Source organism: Nothobranchius furzeri, chromosome 6, assembly GCF_043380555.1.
Source record: "Nothobranchius furzeri strain GRZ-AD chromosome 6, NfurGRZ-RIMD1, whole genome shotgun sequence".
In the NCBI taxonomy this organism is placed as follows: domain Eukaryota; kingdom Metazoa; phylum Chordata; class Actinopteri; order Cyprinodontiformes; family Nothobranchiidae; genus Nothobranchius; species Nothobranchius furzeri.
In genome coordinates, this window is record NC_091746.1 from 46898030 (window position 1) to 46917118 (window position 19089).

A 19089-nucleotide genomic window follows, 5' to 3' on the forward strand; every position below is an offset into this window, starting at 1 on the left:
CTGTACCCAACCAGGCTCCATGGGTGAAAGCCCGGCCACCAGGCGCTCGCCAACATGCCCACCTCCAGGCCTGGCTCCAGAGGGGGGCCCCAGTGACCTGCGTCTGGGTGAGGGAACACTGTTTCCAAGTTTAATTTTCTTCATAAGGGGTCTTTGGGCTGCTCTTTGTCTGGTTCCTCACCTACAACCTGTTTGCCATGGATGACCCTACTAGAGGCATAAAGCCTCAGACAACCTAGCTCCTAGGATGATTGGGACACTCAAACCCCTCCACCATGGTAAGGTGGCAGCACAGGGAGGAGGATCCTCCCTGTGCTGCCAATTTTGTACATATTTTAATGCAAATTTGTACATATTTAAATGCAAAGTAGGTGACAAATAGAATAACCATGTGGGGGAGACATTTTTTGGAAGTTTGAGAGTATCTGATATGAAATTACAAATTACAATCCCAAAACTGAGAAGATATATTCTCTGAGTTTTGAATTTTTCTTCCAAAAAAATGTTCCTTCAAATCACCCTGTTTTATCACATTACCTTGCTCAGCCTTAATAACAGAACTTTTAAGCCCACATGAATTCAATACTCAAGCTCCGTGGCTGACATAAAAATGTTTGTGAGGTTCCAAGGATTAGCTAACAGGGTGGGGAACAGGATTGAGCCACATACTTAAGTAACATCTGACATGCTGACACGATAGCACTGGAAAACCACAGGTGTTGTACTGGTGACTGTGCCCATGTTGTTTACTGGTATAGAACTGGATCACCTGGTATTATACCTGAGCATTTCTTCCTGCGACAGGCCAAGATTTCTGCATTATGTATGTCAAACTAGTCAGTATTAAAATACTACAAAACAACTGCTAAAAAAGCATCAATAGCTTTATTGCTAAGTCTGATGCTGTGGAGGTTTCGATCAGTCACCACAGAGTCTTTTTTAAGCGGTCTCTCTGCATCGCACGGGTCCTCCTCTGTCTTTCTGCGATGCTGGAGTTGAGGCTCTGCTTTAGGGCTGGGAGGACAACTCCAGACTGAGAGGGTCTAGACCTGGGAGAGGAAAAGATGAGATTGTTGCTACAAGATGGATCATTCTCATCCTTGACCAATGGGGGAAAAAGCAGAGACTAAAATAGATTTTTTAAACAGTTTTCTTAAAGTCTCCATTGAAGAAATTGTCAAGTTGTCAGCATTCTTTCTTGTGCTATAACCAAAGCATGCCATAAGCGTTACAATAATGGGATGGATTGATTTTTTTAAACACCACAAAGTTCAGGGAAAGCCCAGCTAAAGGCTTTTCAGAAGAGACAAGCAGAACCAACCAACAACAGCAGTGGTTCAAAATCTTGGGAGAAATGTCCATAAAATCAAAAATGTCATTTTATTCTATTAATTTTTGAATCAACTGCATTACAATTAAAAAAAACTATCAGATTTGTGTCTGTTGATCTTTAAAACATTTTTATTTACTACTTTTGTCAGTTTAAGGTTATTTTGTGCACCATTTTGGGTTATAAAAAATATCTATCCACATCTGCAATATTGAGAAATGCAGTATGACTCTGAGACTCATTCTAAATGCAGAAGTGCTCTCTGCTACACCCTAGTTTCCAAGATCCTCAGAGTGCCCCATTCATCTTATATATAAATTAGTGAGAAAAATACAAAAACTAAATAAACTGAAACAGGAAACTACTATTGACAGCAACAGATTTACATACACGTTCTCTCCAAACAACTGATGACCAAGTTTGGGAAATTTCTTTTCTTCTAAAGATTTGCTGAAACACACAGAAAGAGTGAATTAGGAAGTTTGCAAGTTTTTCTCAAGATTTATGGTATGTCGTAGATTAACATGATACTTTACGTAGGGCCATTGGTGAGGTATGATTTGGTCAGAATGTAGTTTTCTGGGGTGACTTTTTTACTCAGAACGATGTCTCTCAGCAGGGCCTTCACACGTATTATCTGCATGACACCGATTGTCAAATGTCAGCTTTACATAAGTGAAAGAAGTCCTCAAATGTCTTCTCCCTGCAGTATTTTTAGCAGCTAGTTTCCCCTGATAGGAACCATATTCAACAAGCTAGTTAACAAAGCAAGCTTGGTTCTGGCCTGCCCACTGGATTCAGTTGACGAGACGTGTGAAAGATGGCGAAGATGACCTCCATCTTAAAAAAAACCTCTCACCCAATGCGTTCCACTGTGGAGGCTATGAACAGCTCCTTCACTCCTGGTACACTATAACATCAATGCAACACTTAGTATGTGTTCAATACTTGTGCAATACCGGATTTACAAAGTGTGACTGTGTCCCTTACAGTATGCTGCATAGTTCTGGAACTCAAGTTTCATTTTTATTCATGTTTTTATGCAGTCGAAGGTTACAATATTAGCTTACTGCCTATGTGTATATACATGTACTTTTGTTATTATTATTATTATTATTATACATCAATATTTATCTAGGAATTATTCTCTAAGTGTTTGTGCTGCTGTAACAAGTCTATTCTATTCCATATTCTGATGTTTACATACTTCCTGAGACTGTAAGCTGTTGGCGTTGTAGAGCTGTCGAATGATGACCTCACACTCCTGCAGCGTGGGAGCTCGCGGGGGATGAGACAGACCGCTGTTGATTCGTAGAGGTTGTAAGGAAGTGATGAGGTGCCCCATCATGTCGGCTCCACGCTGCGGCCTGGCTGATCTCAGACACTTACTACCTTCTTCTAAACCTCTAATCATTTGTCAGTGAGACATAAAACAGATTCAGTCCAAAGTAAATATCTTCGATCTAAGAAATAGAATCACAGTAAATACATTTGGATTGTAATCATAAGATTTTGCCAGGTTTTCAAATCTCATTTTCACACATCTGTTTCTGTTTGATATTTTACACTAAATAACAAAATATATTCCACTGTGGCTGAAAGGGAACGTACCTAAAAGTCCGGTCCTGTAAGGGCCATGTATCTTGCAGCGGTGCCTCCATGTAGGGTCCTGTGTGGGCCTCACTGCCCTGGGTGGGTGGCCTTTTGTCTCGGAGACTTTGTTTCACTCCTAAAGATGATCACACAACAAAACAATAGTAAGAAATTGCACAATGTGTCAATGATTTATTTAAAAAAAAACACACACACACAATATTGCAATGGCTCCCAAAACGTGCAGACTCAAACTGCATGGAATTTTTTTTTTTTTTTTTTGCAATTGGGACCCTCAGTCTCATATATGCCCACAGCCAGCACATGGAGTTGCTAGCATGATGATTGAATGTAAATTAATTAAGATTGCACTTTAATGCAGCCCTAGGCTTCATCAGTTTAGCTTGTGTGAGACAATGATGTGGTAACAGATTGATAAAAGACAAATAGGTCATCTGACAGAAATTATGACGCTTATGCAACTTAACAAGTAGAGACATTAAATAACAGCGGAGAATGCAGATGAATCCAGAATTTACATTTCAATACGAATTTAACATAATTGTGGCAAATTGTGACAATACCAGTCAGTGGAAAGCACTGAAAAATAAATCAAGAATTAGAATTTACCTCTTGATTTAGAAGACTCCATAATCAGCTTATACTGCAGTTCTGCAACATTCATGAAAGGAAAACATTAGTGCATGACCGAGTCCCAGCAAACATCCCATGTGTCTATCAGAACTACTACTACTAATGGATGGAGACTATGGAGACTCTCCTGGTGGGTGGTGAGATGCAACAACCGGTCCTGACACTGGATCTTTGTCTGCCACCTACTGAGAACCTGTCAAACCCTGACTTTAAAACCCTCAGTTGCTATGCAACCACTACACCTAGACTGAATTTCCCTTTTTTGCCAGCCCCTCATCAGGAGACAGCCAGGTCTTTGGCTTGATTCATTAAAGTAGCAGTCATTGAGTTCATTCATTGTAAATGCAATGTAGTGATGTGTGTGTTTTAGATGAAATGTTTGGCAGCAGGCCAATGAAACTGTCTCATTTGTTAATGAAGACCACACTTTTAGCTTTTTTCTTTCTTGTTCAAATGTGCATCTCTCTACTGCAACCTTGCATGATCAAAATGACAACAACCTGCTGCATTGACAAAATCTTTACCACCTCTTAACCCAACTGATACAGTGACCTTGTTCTAAAGCACACCTTTGTTCCTCCTCCTGAGATACTCAATTTCCACATGCAGCTTCTCAAGAGTTTCCGAGTGCTGTCGCTGCAGAAACTCGATATTCCTCTGCAGCGAGGCGATGCGGGGGTCCTCCTCGCCGCTGAGACCGGACTCCTCCGCTGCTTCAGCGGCGGCGAACTCCACTCCTCTGGCCTTCAGCTGGATGACAGCAGGCAGGGGATGCTGCGGTGGGTTCACCGGTAAAGGTAGCGGAGAGCACGGTTTAGCGAGACACCCAGCTCTGGGCCAATGTGGCAAATGCTGTAACGGAGGGAGACTGTTGCTTCCTGACATCTCTGCTTCGTTTAGCTAACGACTCCCCTACTTTAAGCGCTTTTTACTCGAAAAACACGATTTTTTCCCACACTGGCGTTTACATTTCAGCGTGAAGGCAGCTCAGCTGACAGTGTAGTGCTAAAACGATGACGGAAGTTAGCTAAAGACGCACGTGGTTTTAAAAAGGCTGTAAATCCTCGGATAGCTTCAGCTCTCATTTATCACGCGCTTCAAAGTTGCCGTGACAACTGCGACGTTGCTATGACAACCATGCCCCGAGGAAATAAGGCATTTTGTTAGCTACTAAACCGGAAATATAAAACTTTATTACAACGTTAGTGTCACTGACTTTACAAGGAAAACTCCTACGTCTACGAGTGAATGTTAACAATAAAAAAATTAAAGAAAAGTACTTTCTACGACCTACAGCAAATTGTATTCACGCAAAAACGTCCAACTTCAATGAAACTGATATCAAGACAACAAATATCACAAACAATAAAAAAAGATATTCGTTCAAAAAATGGTAGACATTTTCCTACCTTCTGTAAAGGAGCCCCAGGGCAGCTGTGGTTACATTGTAGCTAATCAGCACCTGTGTGTGTGTGTGTGTGTGTGTGTGTGTGTGTGTGTGTGTGTGTGTGTGTGTGTGTGGCCATTTACCTTACCGTTTCGTTCTAGCAGTTTCCTCACAATATTTGCCAGCTAGTCTCTCGAACTATATATATATATATATATATATATATATATATATATATATGCGATCATTATTAAACGCACTAAAGCAAACAATTTTCCATTTAATTTTGAAAATATTTTCAAGTTATTGCATTTATATTTAAAATGTCCAACTTTCTGCAAACTGGGACAACTCCTGGGTCAGGCTGAGCAAAAAGTTTCACAAGTGTGTAGAATAGTGAAGTGGTGAACAGGATGAGGAAATGTATCCATTCTAAGAATTCCACTGAAGCAAAATAAAAATTCTGCACAAACGAGGTGACTTTTCCTTTCACTTTATTAATGATGCAGCTCTCAAACAGTAGAGATTACATGACAATACTGAGATAGTGCACATGTTATGGTTATGAAAACAGGAAAATGTGGAAGATCAAGCAGAAAGCCTTTAGTCTTTGGAAAGTACAGGTGGTGTGTACCGTTCTCTTGAGCCTGCAGTGCACAGCACACAATAACTTAATTCATCACAACAAGCAACACATAATTAATCAAATGAAACAACAATTAACACATTCTAGGATGTTAGACAATAAACAAAGAAAGACAATTCAGAAAAAGACTCAACGTGATGATCCACCTTCCCCTCAAACACTCCTCATCGATCCTCATCTGGATGGGAATGATTGTACGGAACAGTAAAAAATGTGACACGTGTCACTGAAAACAGCAGCGTGTTTAGTTGCAAGAGTCTGTGAATAAACTCAGACAAGGAATGTACACTTAAACACACACATAGAGCAAATGATAAGGGAATAAAAGGCAACACACACACTGAGACAACCTTCCCTGCTGATCTGTCAAGGCTTCAATGTAAACCTCCTTCAGCCAAGATCACAACGTCATAATAAAATATCAACTTATCTTCAGCAAAAAAAACAATAAAAAAATTAATACCATTAAAACAAGCTCTTTTTTGGACTTAAAAGTTGTTTTTTGAGAGGATGCTTCTGTTTCTCGCATCTTCCAGTAGAGTTATGTCACTATGTGCTGTACACACCCCATCACCCATTAACACACTAAATAACCACTTCACACGAGCATGCACACCAACAACTTCTCAAAAGCAACTAATTAAGAGGTTCAAATTTCCAGTTGGCCCAAAGGGTTAGATGAGCTAATAAAGCTAACAACAACAGCAAACTCTTAACAGACATGAAGCTTTACAAAAGTATACCCAACAGGTCTGTTATAAAGCACAAAACAATCAAAACACTTTTTTTCAGTGTAAATATATTTTCTCTTTCCATTTCTTCGTCTATAGAAGATTTTATAGCTTATACCATCTCCTTCTCGCCGTTCTAACATAAAGCATGTACTACTCTCACACGGCTACTGTAACACAACTAATAATAATAATAAAGGCGGTAAAATGAGTTATCAGAAGTTTCTAAACGAGCACAGCCTCAAAAACTGGATGAATTTAGCATGTTCCTCTTTTAATACAGTACTTAAACAGTGCAAAAACATTCAGCTTTAGGACCCGCCTCAATGCTAACCAAGTAACATTCAGTCTGCTTCTCACCGCCCTACATTCAGGTTTGATTATGCCTGCTGAACAACATGATTGGCTGATGGGATAGAAAAGGACAGAATGTGGGAATAACCAGCTGTGTGGAAGCTTCCGTGAGACGGATGAACACGTCCCAGGAGTCTGCAGCATCTTGTGATGAAAGATGTTGAAGAATGATTTCCAGACTCTGAATTAGAAGCTACAGAATGATGCGAGGTGATGCGAGTTGGAAAAATAAAGAATCAAACAACCTCTGTCCAAACCACATAGTGTTAATAAATATCAAAAGGCTTTTGATAATAAACAGGTATCAGTAAAGTGGCAGATGTTTAATACCAGGGTCTCACTGGGCTGTAGCTGCTGACGACTAGTTGGAGAATCAAAAGTTGAGAGAAAATTTTCATTTTTTTCAGTAGAAACCAAACAGAATTGATACACGAGACACTTTAGTTACAAGTTTTAAAAGTGGCACATTTAGATCACATGGGTCGCAAATTGGTCACAAAGTATCTTAATTGTTTTGTTTTATCAGCTAAGTTTTCTCACATTAGTCAGTTTCAAACTCACTGAAACTAAATTGAGAAAAGTTGGAGACAAACTACAGTCTTGTCCTCTGTCCATTTTCACTCGCTTATCTGGGTCTGAGCTGCGGGGATAGCAGCTCCAGTAGGGAGGCCCAAACCACCTTTTCCCCAGCAAACACCACCAGCTTCACCTGGTCAACGTGGAGACTTCACCCCTCCAGCATGTTCTGGGTGGACCCAGAGCCATCCTGCTGGCAGGACAAGCCTGAAACACCTCAGATGGCTTCAGAGAATCTTTTTTTAAAATCCACTCGTCTTCTTCACGAGTGAGGGAAAGATGGAGCGGGAGTTAGATAGGTGGATTGGTGCTGCCTGTGCAGTGATACAGGCAAAGCTCTCGATTTACTGGTTGATCTGCGTCCCTACCCTCATCTATGGTCACAAGCTTTGGGTAGTGACCAAAAGAACGAGATAAAGGACGCCTCCCTGTCTTATGAGACAAGTGAGGCTGGTGAAGTTTTTCAGGCACGTTCAATCGGGAGGAGACCATGTCTCTCGGCTGGCCAGGCCTAAGGATTCCCCCGGGGACGCTGGCCCAAGTGGCTGGAGAGAGGGAAGTCTGGGCCTGTCTGCTTAGGCTGCTGCCCCCACAACCCGACCCCCGATAAGCAGATGAAAATGGATGGATTTAAAATCCAAACAACACAACAGCTCTATGACTCATGTTGGGTCATTTGCCCAGTGACTCTGGCTCAAACCAGCATGGCTACAGATCCCAATTCTAAAACACTAAACTGAAGACTTTCTTTTTTAGGAGTTTTTGGCAGCAGTTTGGTATGAGAGCTTCTCTGCACATCTGCTGCAGAAAACACAGATAAACACACACAAAAAAAGATTTAAGACATGAATTTGTGGACACTGTCAGTCCTCATCAGCATGTTATTAGATATGCAGCATGAACTGCATTTTTCTTCCCGCTTGTGATTTAATAAAAGATTAAACTCCGTCTAATGATCTGAATGTAGCATGAGTTTTCATTGATCCTAAAAAGCCTCGTTAGATACGTGAGGGAATGTGACTACTTGGCAATATCTGCTCCTTGCATGTGTTATGCTTACAGCTAAGGGGTAGGAATGATCTTATTGTCTTGTAGGTGCCAGCAGTAAAAGTGTCCAATGCTTATCCAACAACCAGGAAGTCTCTGCAATGGTTCAGAGCTGAAGAACATCACAAATATTCACAACACAGACCCTCAAGTTACACAGAAATCTTAAATCTTGTGGTTTTCTTGCAAAAACGAAACAGTTTCTCTGTCAAACCATGAGATGGGGGTGGGGGAGCTTGGTTAGCTGGTAATGCGCTGGGTGCAAATGGATGACATCACACAGCACCGGGACTCTCAAACGCAGAGCCCTGACTGCAAAGCTGTGAGGCGCCGTTCGATACACTCCTTGCCTGCAGAGACGACAAAAAGGGAAGTGATGAAAAATCAGAACACAACAGGTTATCTGAAGATGTTACACAAAATACTCTGCTCCAGTCTGCTCACGTGCAGCCTGGAGGAGGCCAGATAGAGGCTTACATTTGCTGATGCTGAGGATGTCCTCTTGCTCAGTGAGGAGAAGGGACAGGCCCTCCATTAGCAACAGGGCTTTGTGGTAGCGTAGGACCGACGCCTCCCCCTGGTGGAACATCTCATCCAGCGCAGCAGCCTGAACCTGAGCACACAACAAACATCCAAGATCTGAACATCCTAATGTTTTAGAGTCCTTACACACATTTACATGATGGCTTGCTTTACCATTTGCACAGTGTGGCTGAAGAGCAGCCGCTCCGCTGTGATGGAGGTGATTTGGTCCATTAGACGGTGTTTTCTGGTGAAGAAGTGCTCCAGACGGGTGCTGAGAGAGCGGCAAGATGCCACACTGGACTTGTACAGCTCATTCAGCCTTCTGACTACTGTAGGAGGGAAAAGATGCAACATGATTTAAACAATACACTGATTATTCATCCCAGCTGTTAAAGGCTCTTACCCTGTTTGACTGTAGCAGACGGGTAGAGTTTGCCTTGTTTAACTTGCTCCATGGCTGTGGTTAAGGCAGTAGACAAGAGCTCTGCAGTTTTCAGATAGAGCACCAGCTGCTCTGCATAACTGTGGAGTGAAAACACACACACACACACACACACACACACACACACACACACACACACACACACACACACACACACACACACACACACACACACACACACACACACACACAGAACTTTAACCTCAACTTTAACTCAACAAACACGTGATAAATATATGATCTTTTCAATGCACGTGATCCTTTTCTCTCACAGCTTCTTTGTTCTCCACAAAATACAATATTCCTGAGATTAAGTTAGAATAAAGTCCTGACATATGAAACGGAAATTATCTAAGTCTATTTCTATTCTTTATAAAACAAGAGATTTATTGCACAAGAGCTGCCTTTATTTACTGTACACATCCCTTTGCTTGCCTTATTTGAGTTATTGTGTGGAAATTTGGGAGAAAATACAAAACATATCTGGATTCAATTTTTAAATTGCAAAAAAGAGCTATAAGAATAATAAATAAAGCTGGATATAGGGAGTCCACAATCCAGTTTTTTGTAGGATCAGCTATGTTAAAATTTAAGGACATTATAGATCTTAAAACTTTATAAATGATGTATAGAGTGGTGAAAAAGAATGTTCCAATTTGCATTTTAAGTATGTTTAAATTAAGAGATGGAAAATATGATTTGAGGGGGTCTTATATGTTTGAAATACCTAAAGTGAGAACTGATGCTAAGTATAGATGTGTGTCGGTTTTGGGAGTGAAGTTATGGAATGGACTTAATGATGAACTGAAGATGTGTTATTCTTTATAATTTTTCAAGAAAATTTTAAAAATTTGCATCTTCCAAAGTTATAGAAACTTAGTTTGATGTCTAACCTTGTGTTGATTTGATTTCTTGATTTATCATTGCTTTTTCTTTAAATGTTCTGCATCTTAGCTATCAGCCCTACTTTTTGTTCTCTTGGTTAAGGATTTGATCATCGCTGTGGGAGTTAAGGATAGGCTAATTATAAGCCACTAGGCTTCAACCTATTCCTTTTATCGGTTGCTTGATTACTTTTATGTAAAACTGATAAATTGTTGTTGTTGTTGACCGACTTATTGTTGCAAACCAAACACAAACTCTTCACTATTTCATTTGATCAGTGATCTGGTGTCTAAATTACAGCGGAATGATCACATTTCAGTTATTTTCTGGTTACACAGAGCATAAAATATAATAATAATAATAATAATAATAATAATAATAATAATACTGCGATGGACTGGCTCTCTGTCCAGGGTGTACTCCGCCTGATTGCCCATTGACCGCTGGAGATAGGCAACCCCCACCCCCCCCCACCCCCGTGACCCTACGTGGACAAAGCGGGTTCAGACAAAGGATGGGTGGATGGACAGTAATAATAATAATATATTTAGATAGTTTATGTCACAGATGTGAAACACGGGCAGCATCGAAAACAATTAAAGGGATTTAAACTTGACTCATCTTAGCAGAGTAAAGCACCAGGAAACTTCTCATTAATTCTGAGTCAAAACAACACAAGGCTTCTCAGATCCACTTCAGAGCAGAGATTCTCTAGCTAAGCTGGACAAACAGCATCAACCAACCATGCACCCTAACCCAGACCTGAGCCGACCTTACCTCCACTCCCTACTCAGTGAGCTGATCTGATCTGCCACCAGGCTCTGCTGCTGAAGGAAGGAGGGATGGGAGAACTCTCCCTGCCCTTCTGCCACCATGGCCCCACGGGCAGCAGCCACCTCTGTCAGGCAGTAGGCAAAATCCAAGGTGAAGCGCAGGCGCTGCACCGTTTCTGTGTGTTCCTGCTGCACTCCACCAGAAGGGAACATAGACAACAGAATGTTAATTCCTCTTTGTTTCAGGATCAGCATTTTAGAATGAAATCTGGGAAGAGTCCTAAAGATTGACGGTGGGAAACCTGCTCTCACCTCCATCAGTGTCTCCTCAGGAAGCTCGGGAGCCTCAAAAGTCACTGGACCGCCCATGTTGGCTGTAATGGGATCAGTGAAACTGTAACGGGGACTGGGCGGGGCCTCGAAGCCATCCAGATAGGTGCCTGTCTGGGGGTAGCGACTAGTTAAGGAGCCTGCAGGACTGCCTGAAGTGAAGGAGCCTGTATGAGTCAGAAAAACACATAAATATGAGAGAATAAAACATCACTTTTCTGCATAAAGATACAAGAGAACCCATCAGCTGTGCTCATTGATGATTGCTATCGGTTTAAAACCAGAAGATGATGCATTTTCACCATTAAATCCTGTGTTTTGTGAGCATAGATTTAGATTTTAGACAGCTGAAGGAAAGGCTCTACTGGTATTTTGGTTAATCCCATATATTCTTAAAACATGGCCACCAAATTGTCGCAAAGCTGAGGCAGCATCTGAGAGTCAGGTCGTTTATAAGTGGTCCGATTGTGGTGCTCCTTTCACAAGCCGCTCCTAAAGGTGTCGGTCCTCCACAGTCCCCATGCAGTCTCTGGTGATCTGAGCTCCAGCTTCAACAGAGAGAAGCTCCTGGAGCTCTGCATCATCTCAGCTGAGTGTTTACTGAAGCGAAGCTTACTGCCCATGTTTACCTTCATTTACAATATTGTTGCCAGCCGGAGCTCCGCAGTAGCTCCTCACATGATCCTGACACCACCCTCTGTTGTGCCTACGAATGGTTACCTTTGACACTTGAATCGATACGGTACCAATTCCCGGTGCCTTGGAATCGATACCGGTACTCAACAGTACCAGTTATCGATACATTGAGTGTTTAATTATTAATTAAATCACATTTTTAATTAAATATATTTTTTTCTCAATATATAATCCATCCATCCATTTTCTTACACTTATCCGGAGTCGGGTCGCGGGGGCAGCAGCCTAAGTCCAGAGGCCCAAACTTCCCTCTCTCCAGCCACTTGGGCCAGCTCTTCTGGGGAATCCCACGGCATTCCCTGGCCAGGTGAGAGACATGGTCTCTCCAACATGTCCTGGGTCTACCTTCAGGTCTCCTCCCAGTTGGACGTGCCCGGAAAACCTCACCAGGGAGGCGGCCAGAAGGCACCCTGACCAGATGCCCTAGCTACCTCAATTGGCTCCCCTCGATGTGGAGGAGCAGCGGATCTACTCCGAGTCCCTCCCAGATGACCAAGCTTCTCACCCTATCTCTAAGAGAGAGCCCAGACACCCTGCGGAGAAAACTCATTTCGGCCGCTTGTATCTGCGATCTCGTTCTTTCGGTCACTACCCAAAGCTCAATATTTAATCTTATTTGATAAATATAACGATAAATAACATACAATTGTTTGTATTTCACCATCGTAGAGCTGTACAAAATTATACAAAAATCAAAACCCAGCTCCATGTACTCCTATTCTTCTTCTAAGCCCCCTGGAATAACTATGAAGAGATCATGTAATATAAACTACAAATGAAACTAAAACAAACTTCAATATCAAACATAAAACCACCACAGCACGTTCATAAAACACACCGTGGAGGCAGTATTTCACTGATTTGCCGGCATGGTGTGTCTTCTTAACAAGGCTTATATGAATACCTGAGCATTTCCTCTGTCTGCAGCTGTAAGGTGGGGTGGTGCCGCTGGGTGGAGAGCCAACAGTGAAGATCACCTGAGCTGGGCTGCTTGAACCAGGAGCAAAGCCTCCTCCACCACCAGGGGGACCTAAAAGATACAAAAACAACAATTATTTAATTTGTTTTAACAAGGATAACACATTTACATGTTTTTGAGGTTTGGATGAAGAAGGAGTACATATTATTGTATCCAAGTAAACTGGTATCTGGCTGTCATGCTTCTAAATGCCTTTCCCCTCTCTAACGGACTCGTCATTTACCACTTGGCCCATGATCTTAATGGTAGATGCTGATTGCTGATTTGGAGCTCCAGTTTCAACAGTGACTAGAGCTTGGGGGGGGGGGGGGGGGGGGGGGGGGTGTCAGGGTTTGAGCTAATCCAAGCATCTTATTTCCAGGCTGAAGACATGGCTCATGAAAGTACCTTCTATTTCATAAGAAAATGACATCTGAATAGTGCTGATGGTAATTTTTGATCATATATTGTGCCTTGTTGCTCTGGAAGGTGTAACATAGCATGACACAGCCCCTTTAGAGACTTCTAATGTTGGATAATTAAACTCTGGTTTCCTGTGATTTATGGTGCATCTAATGCTGAAGCACTTTATCCAGAGGATAGAATAAATAAAAGTGAAACACTATTAGAAAGAAATTAACCTAATATGTCTATGGCTTTTTCAGACATCATGTTCTCTGGGCTGCCTCGGTCCACCACATGTCCTCCTGCTCCAAACGCGGCCATTAGAAGGACATCAGACAGACGACCGGCACTCTGTGACCTGTATCAAACAGAGACAGAGAAAGCTTTTTAAACACAACGATAATATTGATACAAAAAAAAAAAAAAAAAAAAAAAAAGCAACAATCTAACCTCCCGAAGCTCATGCCATCATCATTCATTCTTTGGATGTAGTGAGCCGGGTTAGTGGCTTGCTGTCCGAGGTCTCTGAGCTCTCCTGGGGCAGTCCTGCTGCAAGGCGAGCCAATTACCAAACCCGTCTGCGTCAGGTAATTCACAAGGTTCGGAGAACTCGGAGGTTTATGAAATTCAAATGGAGGAATGGTCTGAGAGGAGAGAAATGAACCAACGGTATAAAAAGAAGAAATAGAGAAACTGGTTGTGTGAGTCTAAAACTAGTAATGATCTGACTCACCCTAGAGGGGGAGCCCAAGATGGTGGGGAGGGGGTTACGCTGCATCAGCTCACTAAGTCTGGGGGAGGAGTGCAGGGGACGAACAGCCATCATCCCCGTGGAGGGGACAGCCACAGGGTCCGAATGTTGCTTCTTGATTTTCGGCCTTCCTCCCCCGCTCACACACTCCGACAGACAGGGGGCACTGTGGAGCCGTGAGCCCAGCCCCGCCGGTTGTTGCAGCTGCTGCTGAGAGGTCGGCCTCACTTCAGTGAGATGTGGGGCTGCAATGTCCAATGGAAAAGAATGTGCAGAGTTTAAAAGGACGTTTATAGATGCCAACTAACAAGTCCTGTAAATATCTATCTTTAAGAAAGATTTTCATCAGAGGCCAAACAGTATTTTTCATTAAATGAAAATGGATCATTTAAAAACCTTGAGGTGAGAGCTGGAAGGTCTTGGTTCCTCCTAGGGAGAGCCTGCGGGAGGTGGGGACTGCTACCTGCCTGGGGGGTGAAGGTCCAGGTCTACCAGTGCCCATTGAGCTCCCGCTGCTGCAGCGGCGGACCAGCATGGACAGCCTGGTAATGGTAAGATCAACATTCACATCTTCCATTAAAAATGTGTGTGTGTGCGTGTGTGTGTGTTTGTGTGTGTGTGTCCAGACCGTGGTGAGCCCTCCTGTTTGGGTGACTGGAGGTTCTGCTCCATGCGCTGGTAGTTCTGGACCTGAGTGGGGACTGGGATTGGCAATGACTGACCCTGGTTTCCTTGGTTACCACAAAAATGACTCCCCAGAAACTCCATGGGCCTGGACACAGCAGAGAGGAGAGCAAAGAACGCCAACATAAAGTACCGGTAATTAAGTCTGTATTAACAAATGCAATGGCATGAACACACTTTGCATCAGGGCTAAACTTTAACTCAACTAATCCTAATTTACCTGCTCAGTCTCTTAACAACCACATTAGAGCCCTGCACTGAAGCCCTAGGCCCTCTGGCCCACGGGCCTAGGGCTTCGGGCCAAAGGCTGTGTAATTACCTCGGACACGGGCCGGGCGCCTTTATTTTTAATCAAATTCATAAAAAATAAAAACTGAAACACTTGAACGCAGCAGCACCTGCCTGCTTCTCACGCCCCGTTAGCTTAGTTAAGGTCTGTGTGGTTTATAAATGCGCCTATATAAACGAATCCTCAAACTGCTGATTGAAACATGTGCCCCTATTCTAATATGCCATTTTATGTCCACTTGATATGTCAGAAACCATTCGTTTATTCTCATGAAAACGGCAGCATTCTATTTTTCTGTGAATAAATTCGTTCTGCAGTAAAAAAAATACAGCATTCATTGCTGCTTGTTTTCTAACTGGAGAACGCATTTTCAGAGCGGCAGATTAAATTTACAAACTCATCCAATTAATTTAGTGTTCGTAAATTTCATCTGCCGCTCGAAAAATACGCTCTGTTAGAAAAAAAAAGCTGCATTGATGCTGTTTTTCTTTTCTTTTTTTTTTTTTTTTTTTACTGCAGAACGCTTCTCACAGATAATTAGAATGCTGAGCATTCTATCACGCTAAAACATTATGAAAGGTTAAAAAAAAGTCGGGCTCGGGTCGGGCCAGAGAATCCTGAAAACCTTCTCGGACCGGGTCGGGCTGGGGCTCCACCTCCTCGGGCCGGGCCAGACTCAGATTTTAGGCCCGTGCTGGGCTCTAAACCACATCTGCTATAAAATATCACATGATCTGATCATGATGGCACCACACACACACACACACACACACACACACACACACACACACACACACACACACACACACACACACACACACACACACACACACACACACACAGCAGGGCCCTCATTTATCAACCTTACCTACGAACAGATCTGTGCGTATTTCATGCGTGGGAATGATTTTACACATTGTGTGGTATTTACCAGTTCTTACGTGTGTGTGAAAATGTTCCTTAATTTAAGAACAGCTCTGATCATGCGTAGGAACAGCATCTAGTGGTAGAACGGGGGAACAGCAATTCTGAAGGTCTCAGTCACCCATGCGTGTTCCTCATCCACAAATTATATTTATGCACAATTCCGGTATTGATATCGATAAAAGTTAGCCGATACCAGGAACCGATGCCAATGCAGATGCTTGAAAGTGGCTTCACTGTAACTTGTCATTTCTGTTGACCTAATATATTAGTTTTGTGATCATTTCTATTAATATATTTAATTTTTTTTTCCTACCACACAGTCTGTTCCTGTTGAAAGCAAAAAATAAAGTAAAACCTGTAATCCAATTCATTGCATTTTTTTGTGTGGTAGACATATTGGTAATCGGCGAGTACTCAGATCCAAGTATCGGTATCGTATCAGTTTGGAAAAAAGTGGTATCATTGCATCCCTCATGCTTACCCAGTATGCAATTATGTAGGTGGAAAAACGACTTTTTCGCATTATTGGTGCAAAAACCAATAAAAGACACATGTGACAGATGGGAATCTGACATTATATCATGACTAATCTGAGTTATTGGAGGACTTAACAGAACATGCACACTGGAGGGAACGCATTCTCCGTGAGTGCACTGATCTCAAAGGAAATCCTTCTTTTATGCTGTGATTTGGGACGACAGATAAACCGCACAAATCCGATTAAAGTTCATATTTTGTTTTACAACTACGAGAACCCCCAGAACCTGCTCTGCTCCCCGGTCATGCACGCCGCGTTGCCAAGGTAACCAGACTGAATGACAGGTCAAAGGATTTCCAAATAAAACTAACTCCAAACAGAACAACTCCTTAAATGTAAAATGTAAATAACAACCCGTTACTCTACGATTTATCAGATTCATTCTTTTATTTATTCCCGACGGGAACCTCTCCTCTGTCCCGACCGCGTTTATAACCTCTGCAACTTTCTTTTCACTTTGGCAGCCAGCGTTTCAATCTCGTTGACAATAAAGTTTTTTTCTTTTTTTTGAAAAAAAAAAAATAATAATAATAAAACAAAAAAAACAGGGAATTCCCTCACGTGCTAAGGGCGTAGCCTGACCAAACATGGTTAATTGAGGGTGTTTCTGAATGTAAATGAACAGGCACGAGCACCTGGGTACGCACAGGTGGGATTTATCATCAGACGATTGTGGAGGTACGAGAGGCCACCGCATGTTTCATAAATCAGTCTTTTGACTGTTCGTACACACATTCTAAATCTCAGTCATAGGAGGGAATATTGGGCAGTTTCTATGAACATTTGCTCAGCTCTGTTTACCTGGCAGGACTGGGACAACCACTGTGGGAAGGTGAGTGAGGAGGTGTTTTGGCTTGATTACAACCAGAAGAAGCCAAAAGGGAGCTAAAATAAAGCAAAAATAATAACAGAAAAACACAATTATATCTTAAAAACGAATAAAGTGAGTGGTCATGCTCACTGGGAAGTATTTTTGGGGAGGATTAGGCACATTTATTACAATAAATATGAAAACAAGTCTATGGTTCTCACCCGCTGTTTGTCAGGCTGTCCTGCAGCACTTTGCTCTCACATGTCAGCTCACCTGCTGCAAATGACAAAACACAGACAGAAATGAGCAATGGCAGAGAAGTAAACATACAACCTGATATTCATTTAAAAACTCATTCTTCATTAAGAATCAAATGTAACTGGAAAAAATTACTAGACTAAAAGAGGAGAAACGTGGAGATGTTTGCACAGAAAGTTTAACATTATTACCAAACATTAACTCTATATTATTACTGTTTTATAGGATTAATTCCCTCAGAAAATTATTTCAGGAAATTAACCCAATTAAATTCTACCACTTATCCCCACAAATGAATGAAAAATGAAACAAATCAGCAAGAATATTGCTGGTTTTCTTGGTACAGAAGGTAAAGTAGGACATTTTATTTTAGTTGATTCTTCACACCAGATTTTAATCAGCAGGTGATTAACTGGCTTCTACAGAGCTGCTGAACAGGTGATTCAACTGAGTTGAAGCAAGGAAACTTTTAAAACATGCTGGCCAACGGCTCACCAGTACCAGGGTTCCCTACCCCTGCCCTAGGGCACATACCCGCTCCACACAACTGTTAAGTGCAGTTTCTGGTTCTACCTACACAATCACTGAAACCCACTTTTAAACAAGTGTTAAAAACTGTTTAGTGTGACTTTAATGAATGAATTGCAACTAAATTGATGTAAGTGCATATATGAGAGCATACAAATGCATATACAGGTGAAACAATAAAAAATTAGAATATGGTGCAAAAGTTCATTTATTTCAGTAATTAATCTCAAAAGGTGAAACTAATACATGAGATAGACTCATCACATGCAAAGCCAGATATTTCAATCATTTATTTGTTATAATCTATTTATTTGTTAGAATTGATGATTCTGGCTTACAGCTGATGAAATCCCCACATTTAAAATCTCAGACAATCAGAATATTGTGAAAAAGTTCAATATTCTAGACTCAAAGGGTCACAATCTAATCAGCTAATGAATCCAGAACACCTGCAAAGGGTTCCTGAGCCTTTAGATGGTCTCACAGTCTAAGCTGGATTACTGACATAAATGGACGTTTGCACCATATTCTAATTGCTGGAGTTTCACCTGCAGATACCTGAGTACTTGAATAATCTAGGTATTTTTTACAAAATTCTCGACAGCTGCAGCCCTATTAGAACTTTGGGTAAGGCTTTTGTGGAAAGTTTAAGTTGTCCTTACTTGTAAAATGAGCGGGCACCATCACAAAGTCATCTGTGTCAAAGGAGGAGGAGTTCTTGCTACTGACATCTCCTCCAGATGAGTCCTTCAGGTGAAAACCAGTAGCCTCCTGGGTCGGGGAGGCCAGAACTTTGGTACGCAGATTCTGAGTCTCTGCAAGAGACTGCTGTAAGACAGGAAGCAGCAGGTAAACACAAAGGGAGTAAAGTAGTACTCAGTGAGAGAGGGCCGGAGAGGTTTATGTAATCAGCTTCATGAATCAGGACAAAATGACAGAAACAAGAAAGAAATACAGCAAACAGAGAAATG

The 19089-nt window shown here is 41.9% G+C and overlaps 2 protein-coding genes across 6 annotated transcripts in view; both read right to left on the minus strand.

The window, feature by feature from the left end:
* Positions 1-866: 866 nt before the first annotated feature.
* On the minus strand, positions 867-4973 carry ccdc74b (coiled-coil domain containing 74B). Of its 3 annotated transcripts, none has more exons than XM_015976939.3 (8): positions 4147-4971; positions 3554-3595; positions 2942-3059; positions 2538-2736; positions 2190-2240; positions 1867-1967; positions 1721-1780; positions 867-1049 (listed from the first exon to the last, which is right to left on the minus strand). In XM_015976939.3, exons 1-8 carry the CDS (start codon positions 4460-4462, stop codon positions 923-925), a joined length of 1014 nt encoding a protein of 337 aa, XP_015832425.3. In that variant the 5' UTR covers positions 4463-4971; the 3' UTR covers positions 867-922. The 3 variants fall into 3 exon arrangements, 2 of the variants coding, with proteins under 2 accessions (XP_015832425.3, XP_015832436.3); XR_001574444.3 differs by having other exon boundaries at positions 976-1049; positions 1862-1967; positions 4147-4973; XM_015976950.3 differs by lacking the exon at positions 2190-2240 and having other exon boundaries at positions 4147-4966.
* A 468-nt stretch (positions 4974-5441) lies between these two features.
* ulk1b (unc-51 like autophagy activating kinase 1) overlaps positions 5442-19089 on the minus strand; it is a 29811-nt gene continuing 16163 nt past the window's right edge. For 2 of the 3 annotated variants that reach the window (XM_015976963.3, XM_070552750.1), the window contains 15 exons: positions 18781-18946; positions 17554-17608; positions 17323-17406; positions 14712-14855; positions 14480-14625; positions 14066-14328; positions 13783-13976; positions 13569-13690; positions 12874-12999; positions 11256-11440; positions 10948-11132; positions 9247-9365; positions 9015-9172; positions 8796-8931; positions 5442-8668 (listed from right to left, as the gene is read on the minus strand). In XM_015976963.3, coding sequence (XP_015832449.3) covers positions 8613-8668; positions 8796-8931; positions 9015-9172; positions 9247-9365; positions 10948-11132; positions 11256-11440; positions 12874-12999; positions 13569-13690; positions 13783-13976; positions 14066-14328; positions 14480-14625; positions 14712-14855; positions 17323-17406; positions 17554-17608; positions 18781-18946 — 2139 coding nt within the window. In that variant the 3' untranslated portion in view covers positions 5442-8612. The remainder of the gene's footprint in view (positions 8669-8795; positions 8932-9014; positions 9173-9246; positions 9366-10947; positions 11133-11255; positions 11441-12873; positions 13000-13568; positions 13691-13782; positions 13977-14065; positions 14329-14479; positions 14626-14711; positions 14856-17322; positions 17407-17553; positions 17609-18780; positions 18947-19089) is intronic. The other variant, XM_054744880.2, reaches the window with a different exon arrangement.

Coding starts and splice junctions, on each gene's coding strand:
- ccdc74b (XM_015976939.3), bottom strand. CDS start 4,462: ATGTCAGGAAGCAACAGTCTCCCTCCGTTACAGCATTTGCCACATTGG. Junction 3,060..3,553: donor GGAGTCTTCTAAATCAAGAG/GTAAATTCTAAT, acceptor GATCATCTTTAG/GAGTGAAACAAAGTCTCCGA. Junction 2,737..2,941: donor TTACAGGACCGGACTTTTAG/GTACGTTCCCTT, acceptor ACAAATGATTAG/AGGTTTAGAAGAAGGTAGTA.